This window comes from Hypanus sabinus, chromosome 6 (genome assembly GCF_030144855.1).
Source record: "Hypanus sabinus isolate sHypSab1 chromosome 6, sHypSab1.hap1, whole genome shotgun sequence".
Lineage (NCBI taxonomy): Eukaryota > Metazoa > Chordata > Chondrichthyes > Myliobatiformes > Dasyatidae > Hypanus > Hypanus sabinus.
Window position 1 is genome coordinate 77,095,648 of NC_082711.1, and position 17,597 is coordinate 77,113,244.

General features: G+C 38.5%; 1 protein-coding gene across 1 annotated transcript in view; it reads right to left on the reverse strand.

Moving 5' to 3' along the window:
* Positions 1 to 4,060: 4,060 nt before the first annotated feature.
* The window catches only part of LOC132395594 (polycystin-1-like protein 1), a 237,974-nt gene continuing 224,437 nt past the window's right edge, over positions 4,061 to 17,597 (reverse strand). Inside the window, exons 63-66 of the mRNA XM_059972420.1 lie at positions 14,223 to 14,387; positions 9,315 to 9,476; positions 8,042 to 8,187; positions 4,061 to 6,415 (exon numbers count right to left, since the gene is read on the reverse strand). Of these exons, the coding sequence (XP_059828403.1) occupies positions 5,692 to 6,415; positions 8,042 to 8,187; positions 9,315 to 9,476; positions 14,223 to 14,387 (1,197 nt within the window). The 3' untranslated portion in view covers positions 4,061 to 5,691. The remainder of the gene's footprint in view (positions 6,416 to 8,041; positions 8,188 to 9,314; positions 9,477 to 14,222; positions 14,388 to 17,597) is intronic.

A 17,597-nucleotide genomic window follows, 5' to 3' on the forward strand; every position in this document is an offset into this window, starting at 1 on the left:
AGGAAACTAGAGAAGCCAAGGGGGAGGGGGCTCTGGTTTCACACTGACTCTCCGTGCTGTAGTTTGCCCCCCTCTTTCTCTTTTCTGGCTTTCAGCTGGTGTGCCGGGGCACAGCAGGTGGATAGAGAGATCAAATGTGACCCGACAGACTACAACATAGAATTGGCACATGGACCTTGCATGCCTCCTACAGCCCTAACTCTTATTGTCTGGCTTTGGCAACTTTAATGCATTCTGGAGAGAGGGGGGGAAACTGGTCCAGGGGTAAAGTGGGTGGAAAAGTGGAAGAAAATAAGATAAAAGCATGGGAGTAGCTTTTACATAACAGCTATACAGAATCACAAGGCATCACGAGCCCAAAGCGCTTCCCTGAGGAGTACTAAATCCAGTCACAGCTGAATCACCGCGGCAAGTTTCTCCACTCCAACTTCCCACAGACGGCAACGTGATCAGAACTAGATGAACCAGCTTCAGTAAAGTCGGTTCAGGGATACGTTGAAATATCCTGACAGCCTTTTAGAATCACTGAAGGGAGCCGGAGCATTGAGGACAATATCTCACTGCAGTGAACCCAATGGTCCAGCACCTTCTGTAAATCAAGCAAAATATCGCTAACGTGCGTCATCTTTTCTACGTGGTAGCAGTTTAGAGTAGTACATTAAAATACTATAAATTATACCAAGAAACATCAAAATAGTATGAAAAGAGTGTTCATGGATTGGTTCGTTGTCTCTTCAGAAATCGGATGGCAGAGGAGTCGTTCATCCACTTTCGAGTATCAGCCTAGATTCTGGGCCAATTCCTTAACAGAATTTGAACTCATGGCTGTCACTCTTGACGATGCAATTTCCAGGTGATTTTTAGTCCTTCAATACTGGTGAAAATTATTTATTGGATTATGGGTCATAATATTTTTTTAAAAAATAACATACATTTCGGTAAGTTGTGCCTTTCCTGGATTGTTTTTTTAAATAGCATAATAAACTTGCAGAGTTAGTAAATATGCACTACAAACCAGCTATAAAACATGGTCTGATTTAACCCCAAGCTGTTGTTACTTCTGAGTGATGTCCTCTATGCACAACTTCAAGTATCAGTTTCACCCAAAGTCAATCACACTCAAGATCATTTCTAGCTGAATTCATGCCGGACACAAAATTAAACCAGTGTGTGGTTAATTAAACCAGTATGTGCCAAGGTGTTATAACTAGCCAGGAGGTTGGGCAGCATCTGTGAAGAGTAAACACTGAATCAGTGTTACAGGTTGCATTGGTATTGACCACCTTTGAAACAGATAGGAAAGACTGGATATCTGAAGTCCTCTGGCCAATGTTGGTGGGTCTCTAAGACTTCTCAGTGTCTCACTTTCCAGCAACTGCTGTTGTTGTCCAGCAGCCGAGGTGTGAGTGCCGCTCTGAGGAGCATGCCTCTGGGAAGAACTGAAGCCCATCTCTGAACACTGTTCATGTAAGTGTTGGAAATATATATGACTTGGTGAATTTCCATTGTGAATCACCAAGTCCTATTTTAGCATGTGTTTCGAGGTGTAAACCACCCTAATGCCAACTGAAGTGGACTTTGTGCAGCTTTTATATTTTTTGCTGAGAACCTGATATGGTTTTAACACATAATTCAGCCATATTCAACATGCAAGCTGGTCAAAATTCAACATCTACAGATATATAACATTTTATTTAAGTATCTAGTGAATATACTTGCTTAACAGAACTGCTTTCTCTCATTTGATCCACACAACTATACCTTTTAATTCGCATTATTTTGATAATTGTGTGTATGTTAAGTCTCCAGTGACCTGTCATTGTCAAGTTTCCTGTGCACTGACTCTAGGCCTTCCTTTTCTCCTTTCTTTATCTGATCAGTTTTTTCACCTAGACCCTGCAGTTGCTCTGACTTCAGAGACTTGGCTGCTGAGCTTCACCAAACAGACTGACCTTTCTTTTAATCACATCTGTGGGAGTTTTCCACAAAAACAATAGAGAAACAATTCTTCGCTTTCAGTTCTTCAGGAAATAAGGCACATGGTTTTGCTGTGATGGGAGTTTCAGAATGGCAAGTGGTACTGACATTTTAAAAATTATCACAGAAAATATAGCAGCAAAGAAGTTTTAATTTTGAAACCTAGTTTAAATGACAGTACTTTTTCATACTTTTCCTTATGGTTTGTATTATTGAATATAAATAGTAGGGTGGGCATATATAGTGGCATTAAACCAACTTGCTCTTGCGCAACTGCACGAAACAACAATACACCAACGAAGTTTCTCTAAAAACAGTCTCATAGTAACAAAGAGGAGAAAATGGTTGTTTAAATTCCAGTTGTGATAAATATTGAATGATCACTTTTGAATTATTTGAAAGAAACATTTATGGAATACTAACAAAAAAAAGAGAGTAAGTCCCAGAGTCACAGAAATGGGAAACAAGACCCTCTGCCCAGAAACTCAGGGAGTTTCTACTGACCATCAAGCAACTATTTACATTAATCTTGTGTATTCTCCCACATTCCCATCAACATCCCCGAATTTTCACACTCTCATACACATTAGGAGCAACTTACTGCAGCTAATTCACCTGCCAACCTGCGTGACTTTGAGAGGAAACCAGAGCTCCTGGAGAAACCCACACTGAACCAGGAAGAACATACAGATTCGATATTTTAACCAAAAATCAGCATTGGAAGTTGTTGAACATCAGTAGCTGCAGTTCTACAAGCTGTACTACTGAACTGTTCTTAACTATTTATCTACAGCAAATGAGAAAAACAACATTTATGAAACATGGAAAGTGAATTCACTCCAAAAATGGTTTAAAATAAGGAGTCATTAAGTTATATAAAATCAACAAATAATTTAAAATATGATGTGAATTGTCATTGTTACAGACAGATGTGAATAATAAATGACATAAGAATGAAACAACCACAAATATCACGAAGTAGGAAGTACGGGGAATGCTCCGCAAATCAGACAGCATCTGCGGAAAGAAAAACTGAGTTGACACATCAGTACTATGCATCTGTCTTCATGGAAAATTTTCCAAAAATATGAGAAACTGAACAAAATTAAATATTAAGTTTATCAAAAATGTGTTAGATAAATTGCTGAAAATAATCCCTATGGTGAACAGCCAAGACTTCTGAAAGAGGTAGCTGTTAAAAAGAAAACGTTCTAATTATAATATTCCAAACTTCTATAGACTTTGGAACTGCTCCAGTGGATTGGAAGGTAGCAAATAGAAGTCAAAATGTTTGGGGAGGTGGGAAGATGGAAGAGGGAAAATAAAGAGCCACTTTGCCTTTGAAAATACTGAAACCAATAATGAAAATTATAATAATGGAACACTTTGGAAAAATAATTGGACTGGTCTATGAGAGGAAAATCAGGATTGTTAAGAATACGTAAGAGATTGTAGATGAGGAAAACCAGAATATGGTAAGAGCTCACTGGGTCCAGCAGCATCCATGGAGACAAAAGCTGTAGACAGAAGTGGAAAGAATGGCCAGTACTTAGTGTACAAGGGAATGGTAGGAAAGAGGCTGACAGGTAATTGGTTAAACTAGATTCTGGGGGAAGGGGATGGAGTGGTAATGATGGGCAGAAGGAATGAAGTAGAGGTGGGGGTTGTGGAAAAGATAAACGAAGGCAAGAGACAATGCAGTAGACAATTGAATATGTGAGAGAGGAAAACAGGATATATGAGTTAGCTGAAATTGGAAAACTCAATATTCATACTATTGAGTTGTAGCTCCCCCAGCGGAATTTGAAAAGTCAGTATGGGAGTGGGAAGGAGAGTTAAAATGCCATTCAACCAGAAGCCATTGGCTTGCACATCATACATGACAATGTAATAATGGAAGAGACATCATTGTTAGAGAATTTTTTAAAAAATTAATATTTATTTTTATTTCTTCCCTGGCGTTTTCCCTTGTTTAAAAACATAGTATGTAGGTAACATTTCCTTCCACTGAAGATGCACAATTGTCCAAATATTGGCCAAAAATGTTTGTTCCCTATCCAAAGTAGACATGATCAAACTAAAGCACAGCACAAAACTGGAAAGTTTAATAAATATTTTACAATCCACTATATACACATTGTTTACATATTATATGTAACAGTAAAGCACCTAAAGTCAGCTACAGTATTTACAGAATGAATAAAATATTTGCTGTGACTAAATTCTGGATGGTCATATTTTAGTATGAATTCCTTATTTATATGATATTTACACTGTTTTTGATTGAATAATCTTTACAAAGTCATGCATTGTACTTATCCATTAAAATCTCTTTTCAGAAATATACATAACTCTATGTAAACATTGAATGGTAGTAAAATTGCTGCCAGAATTTATGTTGTTTGTGGCCTATTGAGTTTTCAGTTTTAACGTGAAAGCATTTGGATTTTTATACTCTGATAATCTATGATCCTATTGTTCAGAATCCTGATGGTTCTGCATCTGGCCGCCCATTCTCACTTTAATGTCACTGTGCGTTGTTCCCATGTTCCTTATAAAGTCAGTAGGGTCTGTTTCCAGCACACCTAATGAAGTCACAAAAGTTCCTTCCCATGTCCTATTCCCACACTCACTTTAGATTCACTAGCTCCCATCAAATCCTCTGGTCAGCTATTGGAGGCAGTAGGCAAAAGGAGGGCAAGGATGTGGATGGATAGGTTATAATTTGTGGTCAGCTTTGGTAGAATACAGGAATGGTAAAACACCACTGCAATGTTGGCTATGACGTGGAGCAATGGTGAGGGTGATGAGGGTTTCATTGAGAGTAAACTAACAATGTGGAATGAGATGATAATTGACCAGTGGAAAGTGAGGCAAGAAATAGTACAAAGATTTGGAAAGAAGTGAGTTCTTTTAGCATGATAATGCAAGGCTCTGGCTGAAGTAAAAATTTCAGGAAACAGATGCATTTAGCAAGTATCTGTGGGAATGAAATAGGAGGGCAAATAAATCAGCCATGGGCTTTTCAATGGTGGAGAGAGCCCAAAGAGCTGGATTGTCTGCTCCTGTTTTCTGTTTCTTCCCTCCAGTTAACCATTGCAGACAAAGACTGTGAATGTTCCAAGAACAAAGTCCTAGAGGGAAAAAAGATATTGTCCTGAGGATTGATATCATACTGTGCATAGTTTGGGATTGAATGAGCAAGAAAAATTGATTTGTCTCTCTCACTGTCACCAAACAGGAGCCTATGTATCAGCCACCAGTTGTGGTTACTTTTCTTGTTTGGTCCCATTAATTTGAATGGAAACGACAGCCTTCAATACAATCAACAGCTGATACTCTCATACCTTTTTAGCTCCAATGATCAAAGACTAATTTCTCCCTATTTCATTCCTAAATGCTCCCAAAATGCACAGAACTGTTAAACAAGAATGACATATTAATTTCTGAAGCAAGGCTCCATATTATACATTATATTGACAAACGCATTAACCCTTTTTGAGGAATGCAGTCGTAGTTTCATCTGACAAGGAAGAATTTCAAGGAAAATATTGCAGATTTCCTTCACTCTTGATTTTATTAGTGTATTTCATGTGCCTGATTAAATATGAAGATAGAAAAAAAGCTCAGGAACAGATTTGAAATTAGGATTCATCGGATTAATAGAGGAAATGAGTGGATGAGCTTCCTTTGATTTTAGTAATAAATATTCAGTCACCAACACTGCTTTATGGATCCAGGAAGGTTAGACATATCTACAGTATCATCCTGTTCTCCTTTGTTGCTTGAAGACCACACTACACTTGTAGAATTCTCTGGAATTTCAGACTCTCTTTCTGGCACCTTGACTTGATGAGACAGGGATTGATGTGTGGAGTTTGATTGGACAACTTGGCTTCCAAGGCATGATACTGAAGTATCACAGGTAGTTGGCTGTGAAACTTTAAATGCCGGAACTGTTAAGTCTTTGGTGTTGTCAAGAATCTGAATAACCGTGGTGTGTGAACGTTTAAGCTGTTTACGATTCTTTCCTGATGTGCTGGCTGAGGAACCACGCTGCTGACCAGTCAGTCTGCTCTCAAGCATTCGTGTCTGTGCCGCCTGCTTTTCTGGACATTTAATTCCACACAAGACATGGGGCAGAGTGTCTCCCAGTTTCGCCAGATTGTAATGTTCTTCACTCAAAGACTCTACTGACTGCTGATTCTGGGCGGGCACATTTCCGAATGTTTCTGGTGGATCTGAAGCACCGCAGGGGATTGTCTTTATAGCATTATCATTTGCGAATGAGAAGTCATCCTGTGGAACAGAGGAATCGGCATCAGCACTTTTCTGAGGGTGGGTTGATCCAGGGTCACTTTGAGCACTCTCAGATATTCGGAACATATTTTCTTGGGAGATCTGAAGTTGATGAAGGGTCTCTAATTCAAGCTTGGACCTAAAATTAGAAAGCAGTCAATGGGTCAGAAAAGCATGAAGAGAAAAGATCGTTGTTTGGAACTTAATTGAGAGCATCCATGTGTCTCCCCAATTAGGATCACGGTAAAGGAGACCATGACTGGGCCTCAAGCCAGGATGGATTTACTGGGGGCTATTTGAATCTTTCTTTTCCTGATTGGTTATAATCATAATAGTGAATCTTGAAGAACTAAAGGTCAAAAAAGGTAAGTTTGAAAAATTAAATAAAAATGGTCATTTCACAAATCTAAAAAGAAATGTGCAAAACTGAATATGAACATGGGATTGTAAAAAACTGTTCAAACTTGACAACTTACATTTTCTGAAAACATGAATGCACAAATAAAGTGGATGTATCGTCTGTTGTATGCATGGATATTTGAAAAGTAACAAGAATGAAATGATTTTCGGAAAAAAACAGCATGGTGCAAAGTGGTTAGGGTAAGTGGCATTGTGGAATATCCTGGCATGAAATTTCTGCTATTTTCTCAGTATAATTTGCCTATGACTGCCAAAGAAATCACATAAAGCAATGGAATTTTAAGCAGAAGCTACATACACTTTTTGTGATCTTTTACATGTTTTTCTTCATATTTTCATGAGTTGAAGGTTAACTTGCTGGCATTGTCAGATATCAGTGATTGTCATTAAACTGAGTGACATGCTAGACCCTTTTTGAAAAAGTAGCTGTTAGCCAGGACTAACTAGATAAAGGACAGAGAGGTTAGTGAACCAGATGGATTGTCAAACAATGCACACAAGCTTCATTCCATATCAATATATTTAACTAACCAGCTGCTATGCCATCATTGGACCTGGACTCTGGACTGTTGGTCTATCAATGTTGTTAATGTCTATGCAAGAACCCTCAGTTGAAGCTCCCACTCACCAGGAGAAGCCCATTACAACTAATAAGTAGTTCTGTATATTTCTTTAACTTCAGTTTCATCATTTAGAACTGAGAGTTCACATGTGATGCTTACATTTTATGATTAAACTCATTTACAGCTGTATTAATCATTTTCCACCAATCAACTGCTCTTTGACATACCACAGAACAATTTTAATATGAGAATATTACTGTAAAAATGCTATTTTCTAAACTATTACCTGACTCTATTAGTTTTGCATGATAGATTTTTTGAAGGCAGTGGGTAAATTATTTTCAACAGAAAATTGAAGGATATATCAAAATCTTCTCTGGAAAGTAGAACTACAAGTGCACTTGATTGTCCAGGTAGAAGACAGAATCTAGGGAGGGTGATTTATATGGATGACCTTGGAGCAAGGCACTTAGCACCCTATTTGTGTGCTTCAGAGATAGAGCACGCTTCTGACAGGAGTTCTCAAATTTCTGTCCTAAAAAACCTACCTGGAAGGAGTTATTGGCAGTACTTTAAATATCCAAATTACTGAACAGCCAAAGTGGTTTTCTAGACTAGGGTTGTCACCCAGACCTCTCAAGAAAAATAAAAACAATTTAAGATAAATATAGATATGTATGTATTTCCATTTGGCACACATGCTAATGGGCTTTTGAGCACAATTTTGCTTTAGGATAACGCAGTAACTCCTCCTCATTTACACATATTAACAGTCACTTTACCTTAACATTTTGATATTTGCAATGTCTGAATCAGAACTGTGTTCTTTTCCTGGTATTAAGAGTTCATATATCTGCAGATTGTTTCTGAATAGTTCTTCAAGTTTGTAAACTTTATGCTCCAGATGATTTTCATGAAATGTGTGAGCCTATGACAGAAAATAATTACCTGTTTAAAGTATTTTTGCATATTGTAAGAGATTAGCAAATGTCTTGAATGTAGATATTTCATGTAAACTTGAATGAAAAATATCATGTTCTGACATGTGATCCATTTTAAATTTATAATCTGCTGAAGGTCAGGTAGATGGACTGCTCCCCAATATTCCACAATTATTGTTGATACTATTTACCATCCAATGCATTGGTGACAAGGTGTACAGAAGCAGGGTAGATCAGCTGGTTGGGTTGTGTTGCAACAACAACTTTGCACTCAACCTCAACATGTCCAAGGAATTGATTGTGGACTTCAGGAAGGAGAAGTCATTGAGCTATTCGCAATGGAGAGGGTGACCAGTTCCTAGTTCCTCGTATCAACATCTCTGAAAATCTATCCTGGCCCTCACATATTGGTGCAATTACAAAGTAGGCAAGATAGTAGCTATATTTCATAAGCAGTTTGAGAAAACTTGGCAGGACAACAGCAAAGACTCTTACAACTTTCTACAATTTGTAAACTCAGCCAGCTCCATCATGGGCACTAACCTCCCCAGCAATGAGGACACCTTCAAAAGGCAATGCCTCAAGGTGGCATCCATCATTGAGGACAACCATCACCCAGGACATGCTTTCTTCTCATTGCTACCATCAAGGAGGAGGTACAAGTGCCTGAAGACGTGCACTCAATGTTTCAGGAACAGCTTCTTCCCCTCCTCCATCAGATTTCTGCATGGATAATGAACCCCCTTACTTTTTTGCTCTTTTTGCTCTACTTAATTAACTTAATTTTTTTCTTACTGGAATTTATAGATTTTTAAATAATTATTATGTATTGCAATGTACTGCTGCCACAGAACAACAAATTTCATGACATATGTCAGTGATATTAAACCTGATTCTGATTTATAGCCCAAGTCAACATATTCTTCTATTCAAAAACAATTCATGTTTCAACACCGATGGCATAAAATTGAAACAGCAAAACAAATATTGTTTTGTCAATCTGATTATTTTAAATAAACTTAATCTAGATGAATAATTAAGAAATTAACTCAAAATTAATGGAGCTCTCAAAATGTTTATTCAATATTATGTATTCTAGTTTTTGATTTCTTACCTCTGATTCTTGATTGTAGTAATAACCTGGAGCTAGTTCATAAGGACTGTCCTCCAGATAACGTGGCTTTACTGGGAGAGAGTGATGAAGACTGTTCGACAGAGCATTGAGTCGGAACAACAACTCATCCATCAAGTTTTCAAATTCGTCCAAATAAAAGTTCTAAGGAAGAAGAAAGATGTGTTCAAGTATATTCTACAGTAATGTCACTTATATTACTTTTGGGACAGTTACCTGTTATTCAAGGCCACATAAGCATAATTTTAAAAATATGCATCTCTATTTTCAAAATTTTGCACAAATTCTTTCATTGATATTCTCAAACAGCACTTCCCAAGAGTCATCATTTATTCAAATTTCACTGCTTTGCACCTGTTTCTTCTGTTAACTTTTCTAAAGCAGGTTTCATATTGTCAGTTGTATCTTCTTCAAAATGAAGTACTTCATTGCCTCTCCTTAAAAGATCTCCTGCGTCTGAATGACCACATCTGCCTGGAGTTTCCTGTTGAGATTTGGCTGAGAGATGTAACTCAACAGATGGGTACTAATGCACGCAGGTTGCTCCAACTCATTTAGCCCAATTTAAATATTCAAATACCCTAATTAACTAAATTTCATGTTGTTAATCTAAACTAAACAATATTTTCATTGAAGCAACATATTCCAGATGAGGGATTACTTCATAAATAACACTATTATATATCGAAAGTGTTTAAAATTTGTCCTCCATTGGGAACATGGATGAAAGAACTATTAACATCCATTGGACCTTCAATAAATCAAATTAAAATATATTTTAAAAATCAAATGTACTTCTGTTTCATCCTACTGAAACTACTTAACAGATGAGGCTGTTCCACTTGCCTACCCCCATAATACTATTTTCACTTGAGCAGGAAAATCATTTCCTTTTCTGATACTCAGGAGTAATCTCATTCACATAAAATGGTTGAACAAGAAAGTGTCTAAATTCCTATTTAAAAACAATGGACTAATTCAAAATGATTATTCATTCATGAGAACTTACAATCCACTGCACTTTACTGAACATAATATCAACATTTTATATGTCAAGCCTTACAGGGGAAGCTTTCACACTAGCCCAGTTTCATGCAGGAAACAATTACTGTCCTGTTTCACGTATCTGCATTTCCTCAGTAGGAATGTGAACAATTTCTTTAAGTTGCTCTTCTACCAACGCATTCGCTGAAATATGCTAACTTAGTAAAATCAGACACCAAATCAAGATTTATGGCTACAACTAAACCTCATCCTTTGGAGAAGGCCCTTTTCATTGCTCAGGTTGTGGGAAGATTGCCAGCATAAAGCAGTTATTAGTTAAACCTTCAGCATTTTTAAACATGTGTGGAACAGCATTAATAAAATAGAGCCTGTGAAACTGTCTTTACCATCAGGACATCTAGAAAAGGGAAAGGAACTTTGTTTTCAATGTTAATGGACTGAAAGAAAATAAAATGGGAACAGGGTGGCAAAGTAATAAACTGCTTAGCCATGCATAACACATCAGGCACCATCTGTGGAGAACAAGACTGAATTAATATGTAAAAATCAATGGCTTTCCATGACCTTTTTCATAATAAATATTATTTCATTAATGCTGTACTATCTCCTCTTGTTTTTAAAACAATTGTAACACCCCATTCAAAATGAAATATAGAATATAGAACAGCACAGGAACAGGCCCTTCAGCCCAAAATATTATGCTGAACTAATTAAATTAGTAATGAAATGTCCAACTGAACTAATCCCTTCTGCTTACACAAAGCCCATATCTTCCATTCCCGTACATTCATGTGCTGATACAAAAGCCACTTGAACACTTCCATGGTATTTGCCACCTCTGGTAGAACATTCCACTCTCTGTGTAAAAAATAACACTTGCTGGCACACCCCTTGAACTCCCCCTACACCTCTAACCACACCGTAAATACATTCTCCTTGGTATTAGATATTTAAATCCTGGGAAATAGATACCAGCCATCTACTCTCTCTATTCCTCTCATCACTTTATAAACCTATATCAGGTCTCCATTCAGTCTCTGCAACTCCAGAGGAAACAACCCGAGTATATCCACTTCTCCTTATCTCACATACCCTCCAATCCATGCAGTGTCCTGTTAAACATCCTTTTGCCCTTTCCAAAGCTTCCAGGCCCTTCCTATAATGGGGCAACCAAAATAGAATGCAATATTCTAGAGTTTTATAAAGCCGCAATGCAACTCTGAACTCCTGAACTCAGTTCCTCAACTAATAAAGGCAAGTATGAAATATGCCAACTTTAACACCCTATTTACCTGTGCAGCAACTTTCAGGGACCTATAGAATTGGAACCCAAGATCCTTCTGAGCATCAACATTGTTAAGGATCTTGCAAATAACAGTGTTCTGTCATTTCACGTTTGATCTCACAAATCTTCGCATGTGGCCAGGTTAAACTCCACAACTGGTCTAGATTCCATTATATCCTTTGACAATCTTCTACACTATCCACAAAATCTTCATATCATTTGCAAATTTGCTAAGTATACACACAAACATATATACACATACACACACACACATATATCTTTCACAAACAGTAGAGGTCCCAATACACATCCCTATGAAACACCGATCTCCAGCCAGAATAAGTTCCATCAACCCTGCATCTTCAATGGGCAATAAAATTCTGAAACTAAACAGCTAATACACTATGGATTTTAGTAAGGCAAACACCTTACCAAAAATCCATGTAGATAACATCCACAGTTCCACCTTCATCAATATCTGTTGTCGCCTCCTCGAGAAACTCAATCAAGATTGTAGTGAAAACTTGCCCCACACAAAGCCCTGCCAGGTGTGGCCAGGTAAAAGTTGGGCCTCCTCCCTTAAAATTATGATCCTTGTACTTAAATTATTCTGTAAATAATCCTCTTTCTCTTTCTGTTCCCTCTTCCTGCTCTACAGTCCTCCCTGATTTCTGATCTTTCCCTTCCTATGACTTTTTTTATGTTATTGGCCACATCTTCAGCCTCACACTCTCAAACTGCTCAGTAATAACTCGTTTGTTCTCTTCATCAGTTTTTGATTATTCCTCCGAAGCTTTACATGAAAGGTGCAATATACTGTATATGCATGATGTCACCAAAGTTTATCCATACTCTTTCAGGAAGTTCACATGGTGGGTAAAGAGTGTTAATGTTGAAGAAAAAGCATGTTAATTGTAATTCCAATTTCATCCTACAAGTAAGATCATCGTCAAGTTCTGATTTCCCATTTTCAAGTTTAAGTTAGTTTTTGTTTCTGAAGAGTGTGGCTTTGAAGGAACTTTCCCCTTCTACCTTTTGATAAATCCCTCGGCACTTGCACCATCCCCAGCTAAAAGGGTAGATGGCTTTCTGCCAACCCTTCCATCACGCTACTTTTTTTCTGGTTCTATTCTGAAGATCTGGGATTAAGAATGACAAGACAGAAGCTATCAGTGAAGGCTAAAGTGAATCAGAGCTTCAACACCCTACATCAGGGATTGTGAACCTTTTTGAAACTGTTTCCAAATTGGCAATAATCTTCTAAAAAAAAATTATCTCATGTGCCATGGTAAATTTCAGTAGAGATTATCGTTGATTAATGAATCATGGATTTTTTTAAGGAAAAAGGGTGAGACCTGTTGCTTATGTATATTTATTCATTGTTTCACTATTAGTAAAAGTAGAAGACTGAAATAAATTAAACATTTCAGAAGACCTGTTCAAAACTTAATCATTGAAAGACAACTGAAAATTTACATCATTTCTATATTGGATTGGAGCATGCCTTATGAGAATAGGTTGAGTGAACTTGGCCTTTTCTCATTAGAGCGATGGAGGATGAGAGGTGACCTGATAGAGGTGTATAAGATAATGAGAGGCATTGATTGTGTGGATAGCCAGAGGCTTTTTCCCAGGGATGAAATGGCTAACAAAAGGGGGCATAGTTTTAAGATGCTTGGAAGTAGGTACAAAGAGGATGTCAGAGGAAAGTTTTTCACACAGAGAGAGGTGGGTGCATGGAATGCACTGCCAGTGGTGGTGGTGGAAGTGGATACAATAGGGTATTTTAAGAGATAGGTACATGGAGCTTAGAAAATATATGCACTAGGGAAATTCTAGGCAGTCTCTACAGTAGGTTACATGGTCGGCACAACATTTTGGGCCGAAGGACCTGTAATGTGCTATAGATTTCTGTGTTCTATGTTCTATATAGTATTGTTATTGTACCTCATATATAGCATGAGAAATAAGAATGAGAAATTATAAGCCTTGGTGCAAACTCATTAAGTTTCAAGGAAAGGGAGAGAAACACCATTTTTCTCAGTAAGATTTCTGGTGCTGCACTTACGATGTCAAATATTTTACATCCGGCTTGTATTTTAATCTTTTAAGAGCTGTGTACTTAGCACTAGTTTCATCAGTAAGTTACTCCTGTAGTTAGACTTAACCAAGTTCATCACTGAAAAGAGTGACTCACATGAATATGTCAGTGAAAATACTGTTCATATTGCCATTGAAGATCTTTTAGATAGTCACAAGCTTCAAGAATGGAATTCCAGAGTTTCAAAAAGTCATTGTCTGGATTTTTATGCTTTGATCCAGTCACTAACCGATCTCTTTCCACAGTTTCTAGTTCCAGCTCTTACGTTGACAAATTTTTGCCTTCAAATTGAACTGTATCTTTTTATAGGGTTGTATCTTTCATTCAGGGTTTAAAGCATCAAGTGTCAGCACTGCATGCTGTGTGCCAGCAAAATTTTTGCATGTGTCATCTTGGACACACGTGCCATAGGTTCACTACCCCTGCCCTTCATCACCATGTATTACACTTTAACTCTGATATCAAGAAAAATTCTTAGTATAATATGAATGGTAATTACATTTCCTTGTGTTGAAATATGATCTGCCTCTGCATGTCTGTTCCTTCCAGTGAAAGTCATAATCTTCTTCTGAGCATAATTTGCGACATCAGTGAGCGTCACTAAATGCTTACTCCGTGATGATTTCTTTGCTTCTTCTGCCATTGAGGTAAGAATCCCTAAAAACTTAAACAAAAGACAAAGGAACTTAATCTCCAAATAAACTCGCATCCTGAAAGAGGAGATCTTTCTTGCATTGTTCACAGTGAGTCAATGGCTGTGGTGAACTACATATACCTGTCTGGACACGCCCCCTGCTGACTGCTTCTGTGACTCCTCCCACAGACCCCGGTATAAAGGCGATCAAGGCCTGAGCCCAGCCTCTCAGTCTCCAGGATGTAGTATGGTGGTCACACATTGCTTGTTCCTTCTTTCAGTCAATAAAAGCCGATATCTCACCTTACGTCTCAGAGTGAGTTATTGATGGTGCATCAATGGCCTTGTACAAAATTGTGAGGGACATTAACTTGCTCAGAGGGTCACTGAGAAATCATACAATGAAACCTTTTTAATATTGCAGAATGGTATTCTTTATCAACTGGGAACATTCTTCGTTATAGGGTATGGAAGAACTTGTAAATGTGTTGCCAAAGTCTGGGATCAGTAGGAATGGCCAAGATCATAAAACTCAAGAAATGCACATTATGGAACTCAGAGCTGGAGCCAGCAAAGTAAGGGGAGGGATACTCAGTTAAACAGCATTGAATGTAATGCTTCGTTTAGCAGGCAAGTGGATGAACTCGGCGTGGATTGGCTCTGAGAACAGGGGTTACAGCCACAGGAGCAAACAGGCTGAGAGAAAGGCAGGCCTGGCAGTTCCTTACTGTCATACACAAATACTACAGGCTTCACAGATACAGGTAAGTGAGGAAATGGTGTAACATGGGAGGGTGTAACAGCAGTATTTAGGGTTAATGATTCTTGGAGGAATCATCCAGTGAAGCCAAATGGGCAGAACACAGGAAGGAGGGGAGGGTTACTCGAGCAGGCCCGTATTGTAGACACCACCAACCCCTCAATAGTCAGCAGGAATGTGAGGAGCAGTTGTGTAGAGAGATTACTCATAATTGTAAGAATTAAGGATTGCGTTAGTTGGAGATGTAATTTCCCCAGTATTGATTGGACATGGACAGACTGGAATTTACGAAATGTGTCCAGCATATAATTCAATAGTTTAATTTAATATAGATGAGAGGTTGCAACACTAGACCTTGGAGAACTAGGCAGGACAAGCTGCTGAAGTGGCGATCAGGGAGCAATTTGGCACTATTGACCATAATTTGATTAACTTTAAGATAGTGACGGCAAAGGGCAGGAGAGATCCATAGGTCGAGGTCCTACATTGGGGCAGGGCTAAATTTGGGGGAACTGGGCACTACAAGGGGATGGTTAGGTGAATTTGTTTGAAGGGAAAAGAACAAATGGCAAGTGGATGTTTTTAAAGAGTGTGATACTCATTGAGGATGAGTGACACTCTTGATGACTTTAGAATACAAGTAACAGGGAAATCAGGAAAAAGAGAGGGTAGAAGATGGATCTGGCAGGTAAGGTTAAAAAAAATTCTCAAGAGGCTCTATCGCGATACTCCGAGTGAGAAGATGTTGAGGGAGCGGGAAGCTCCCTTAAAGAACAGCAGGGCCGCCTACGTCTTGAGTTGCAGGAGCAGGGTTAGATTTTCAATGACTATTCCTATTTTGCTTACTGAGGAGAAAATCAGGGTGGCTGAAGAAATAAGGTTAATTAGTGGTGTTTGGGGAAACGTTCATATGATCATGGAGGAGGCATTTGCAGCCTTGCAGCACATTAAGGTGGACAGACTGCATCCTCAGAGTTTACGTGAGATTAGGGTGGACCTTGTGGAGGTATTTGTTTCATCGTTCGGCAACGTCGAAGTTCCCAAATACTGAAAGGTGACTTATGTTGCTTCATAGTTTGAAAAGGACATCAAGGACAAACCAAGAAGCTACAGGCCAGTCAGACCGACATCATTAGTGGAGATATTTTTAAAGGGATTTCTGAAGGACAGGATCTACCAGCATTTGGATAAACAGAATCTGGTTGGGAATCAGCATGGTTTTCCGCTTGGGATGCTACATTTGACAAATCCTGAGTTCTTTTAAAGAAACAACCAAAAAGATAGATGAGAGTAGGGCAGTGGATATTTTCTGTTTAGACTTTAGCAAACTCTTCAAGGTCCCATGTGAAAGGCTGTTCTGGAATGTTAGGTCCTATGGAATCTAGAGAGAGCTAGATAAATGGATTGGAAATTGGCTTGGAGGTAGGAAACAGAGGGTGGTGGAAGATTGTCTCTCGAAGTGGAGGCTGACGACTGGTGGTGCGCCAAGGGTTTGGTGCTGGGACCCTTGTAGTTTATTGATTATATCTGATTTGGAAGTGAATGCACAAGCCTCAATCAGTAAGTCTGCAGATTACTCAACTAGGAGGTGTTGATCCCACAGCACGATTTTGATCAGTAAGGGAAGTGTGCTGAGGAACGGCAGGTGAATTTTAATAAAAGTGTGAGGTGATGCATTGTGTGAAGTCAAACCAGTGTAGAAGTAGGGCTTGTATGACAAATGGTAGGGCAGTAGGAATTTTAATAGCACAGAGGGAACTATAAGCATAAATGCTTACTTCATTGAAATTGGTGTCACAAATCGTGTGATAATAAAGGTATTTAGTACACTGGGGACATTATTTTGCAGCTGTACATGTTAGTGAGCTATACTTGGAGCAGTGTATATGGTTTTGGTCACCCTGTTATGGGAAAGAACAGGGTTAAACTGGAAAGAGTGCAGAAATGATTTATGATGATGTTACCAGGACGAGAGGGCCTGAGTCATAGGGAGTGGTTGGTCAGGTTAGGTCTCCATTCTCTGGAATGTAGGAAAATTAGAGGTGATCTTACAGAAACGTTTAAAATGAAGATGACATAAATAAAGTGGATGGTACAGTCTTTCCCCAGGATAGGGGATTTCAAAACTAGGCAGAACAGTAAGATTTAAAAAGGACTTGAAGGGCAAAAAGGACTTCGGTGTGAGTTTATGGAACAGCTGCCAGAAGTGGTGAAGGCAGGTATAATATCATTTAAAAAGCACTTGGATAGGTACATGGAAAGGTGGGTCCAAAGGAAAATGGGCTGGACACAGGAAATCGATGCAAGGTGGGTGAGCACCATGGTTGGCATGAACTTATCGGCTCAAAGAGCCTGGATCTGTGCTGTATTGTTGTTTCTGGCTCTATAAACTGGTTTTACTTCAAAACAATGAAGCCAAAACCCAGAGTAACTGCTTTCCCATCCGCCTCTCTCAAAAACCTTTCAGTGTCATCACTATC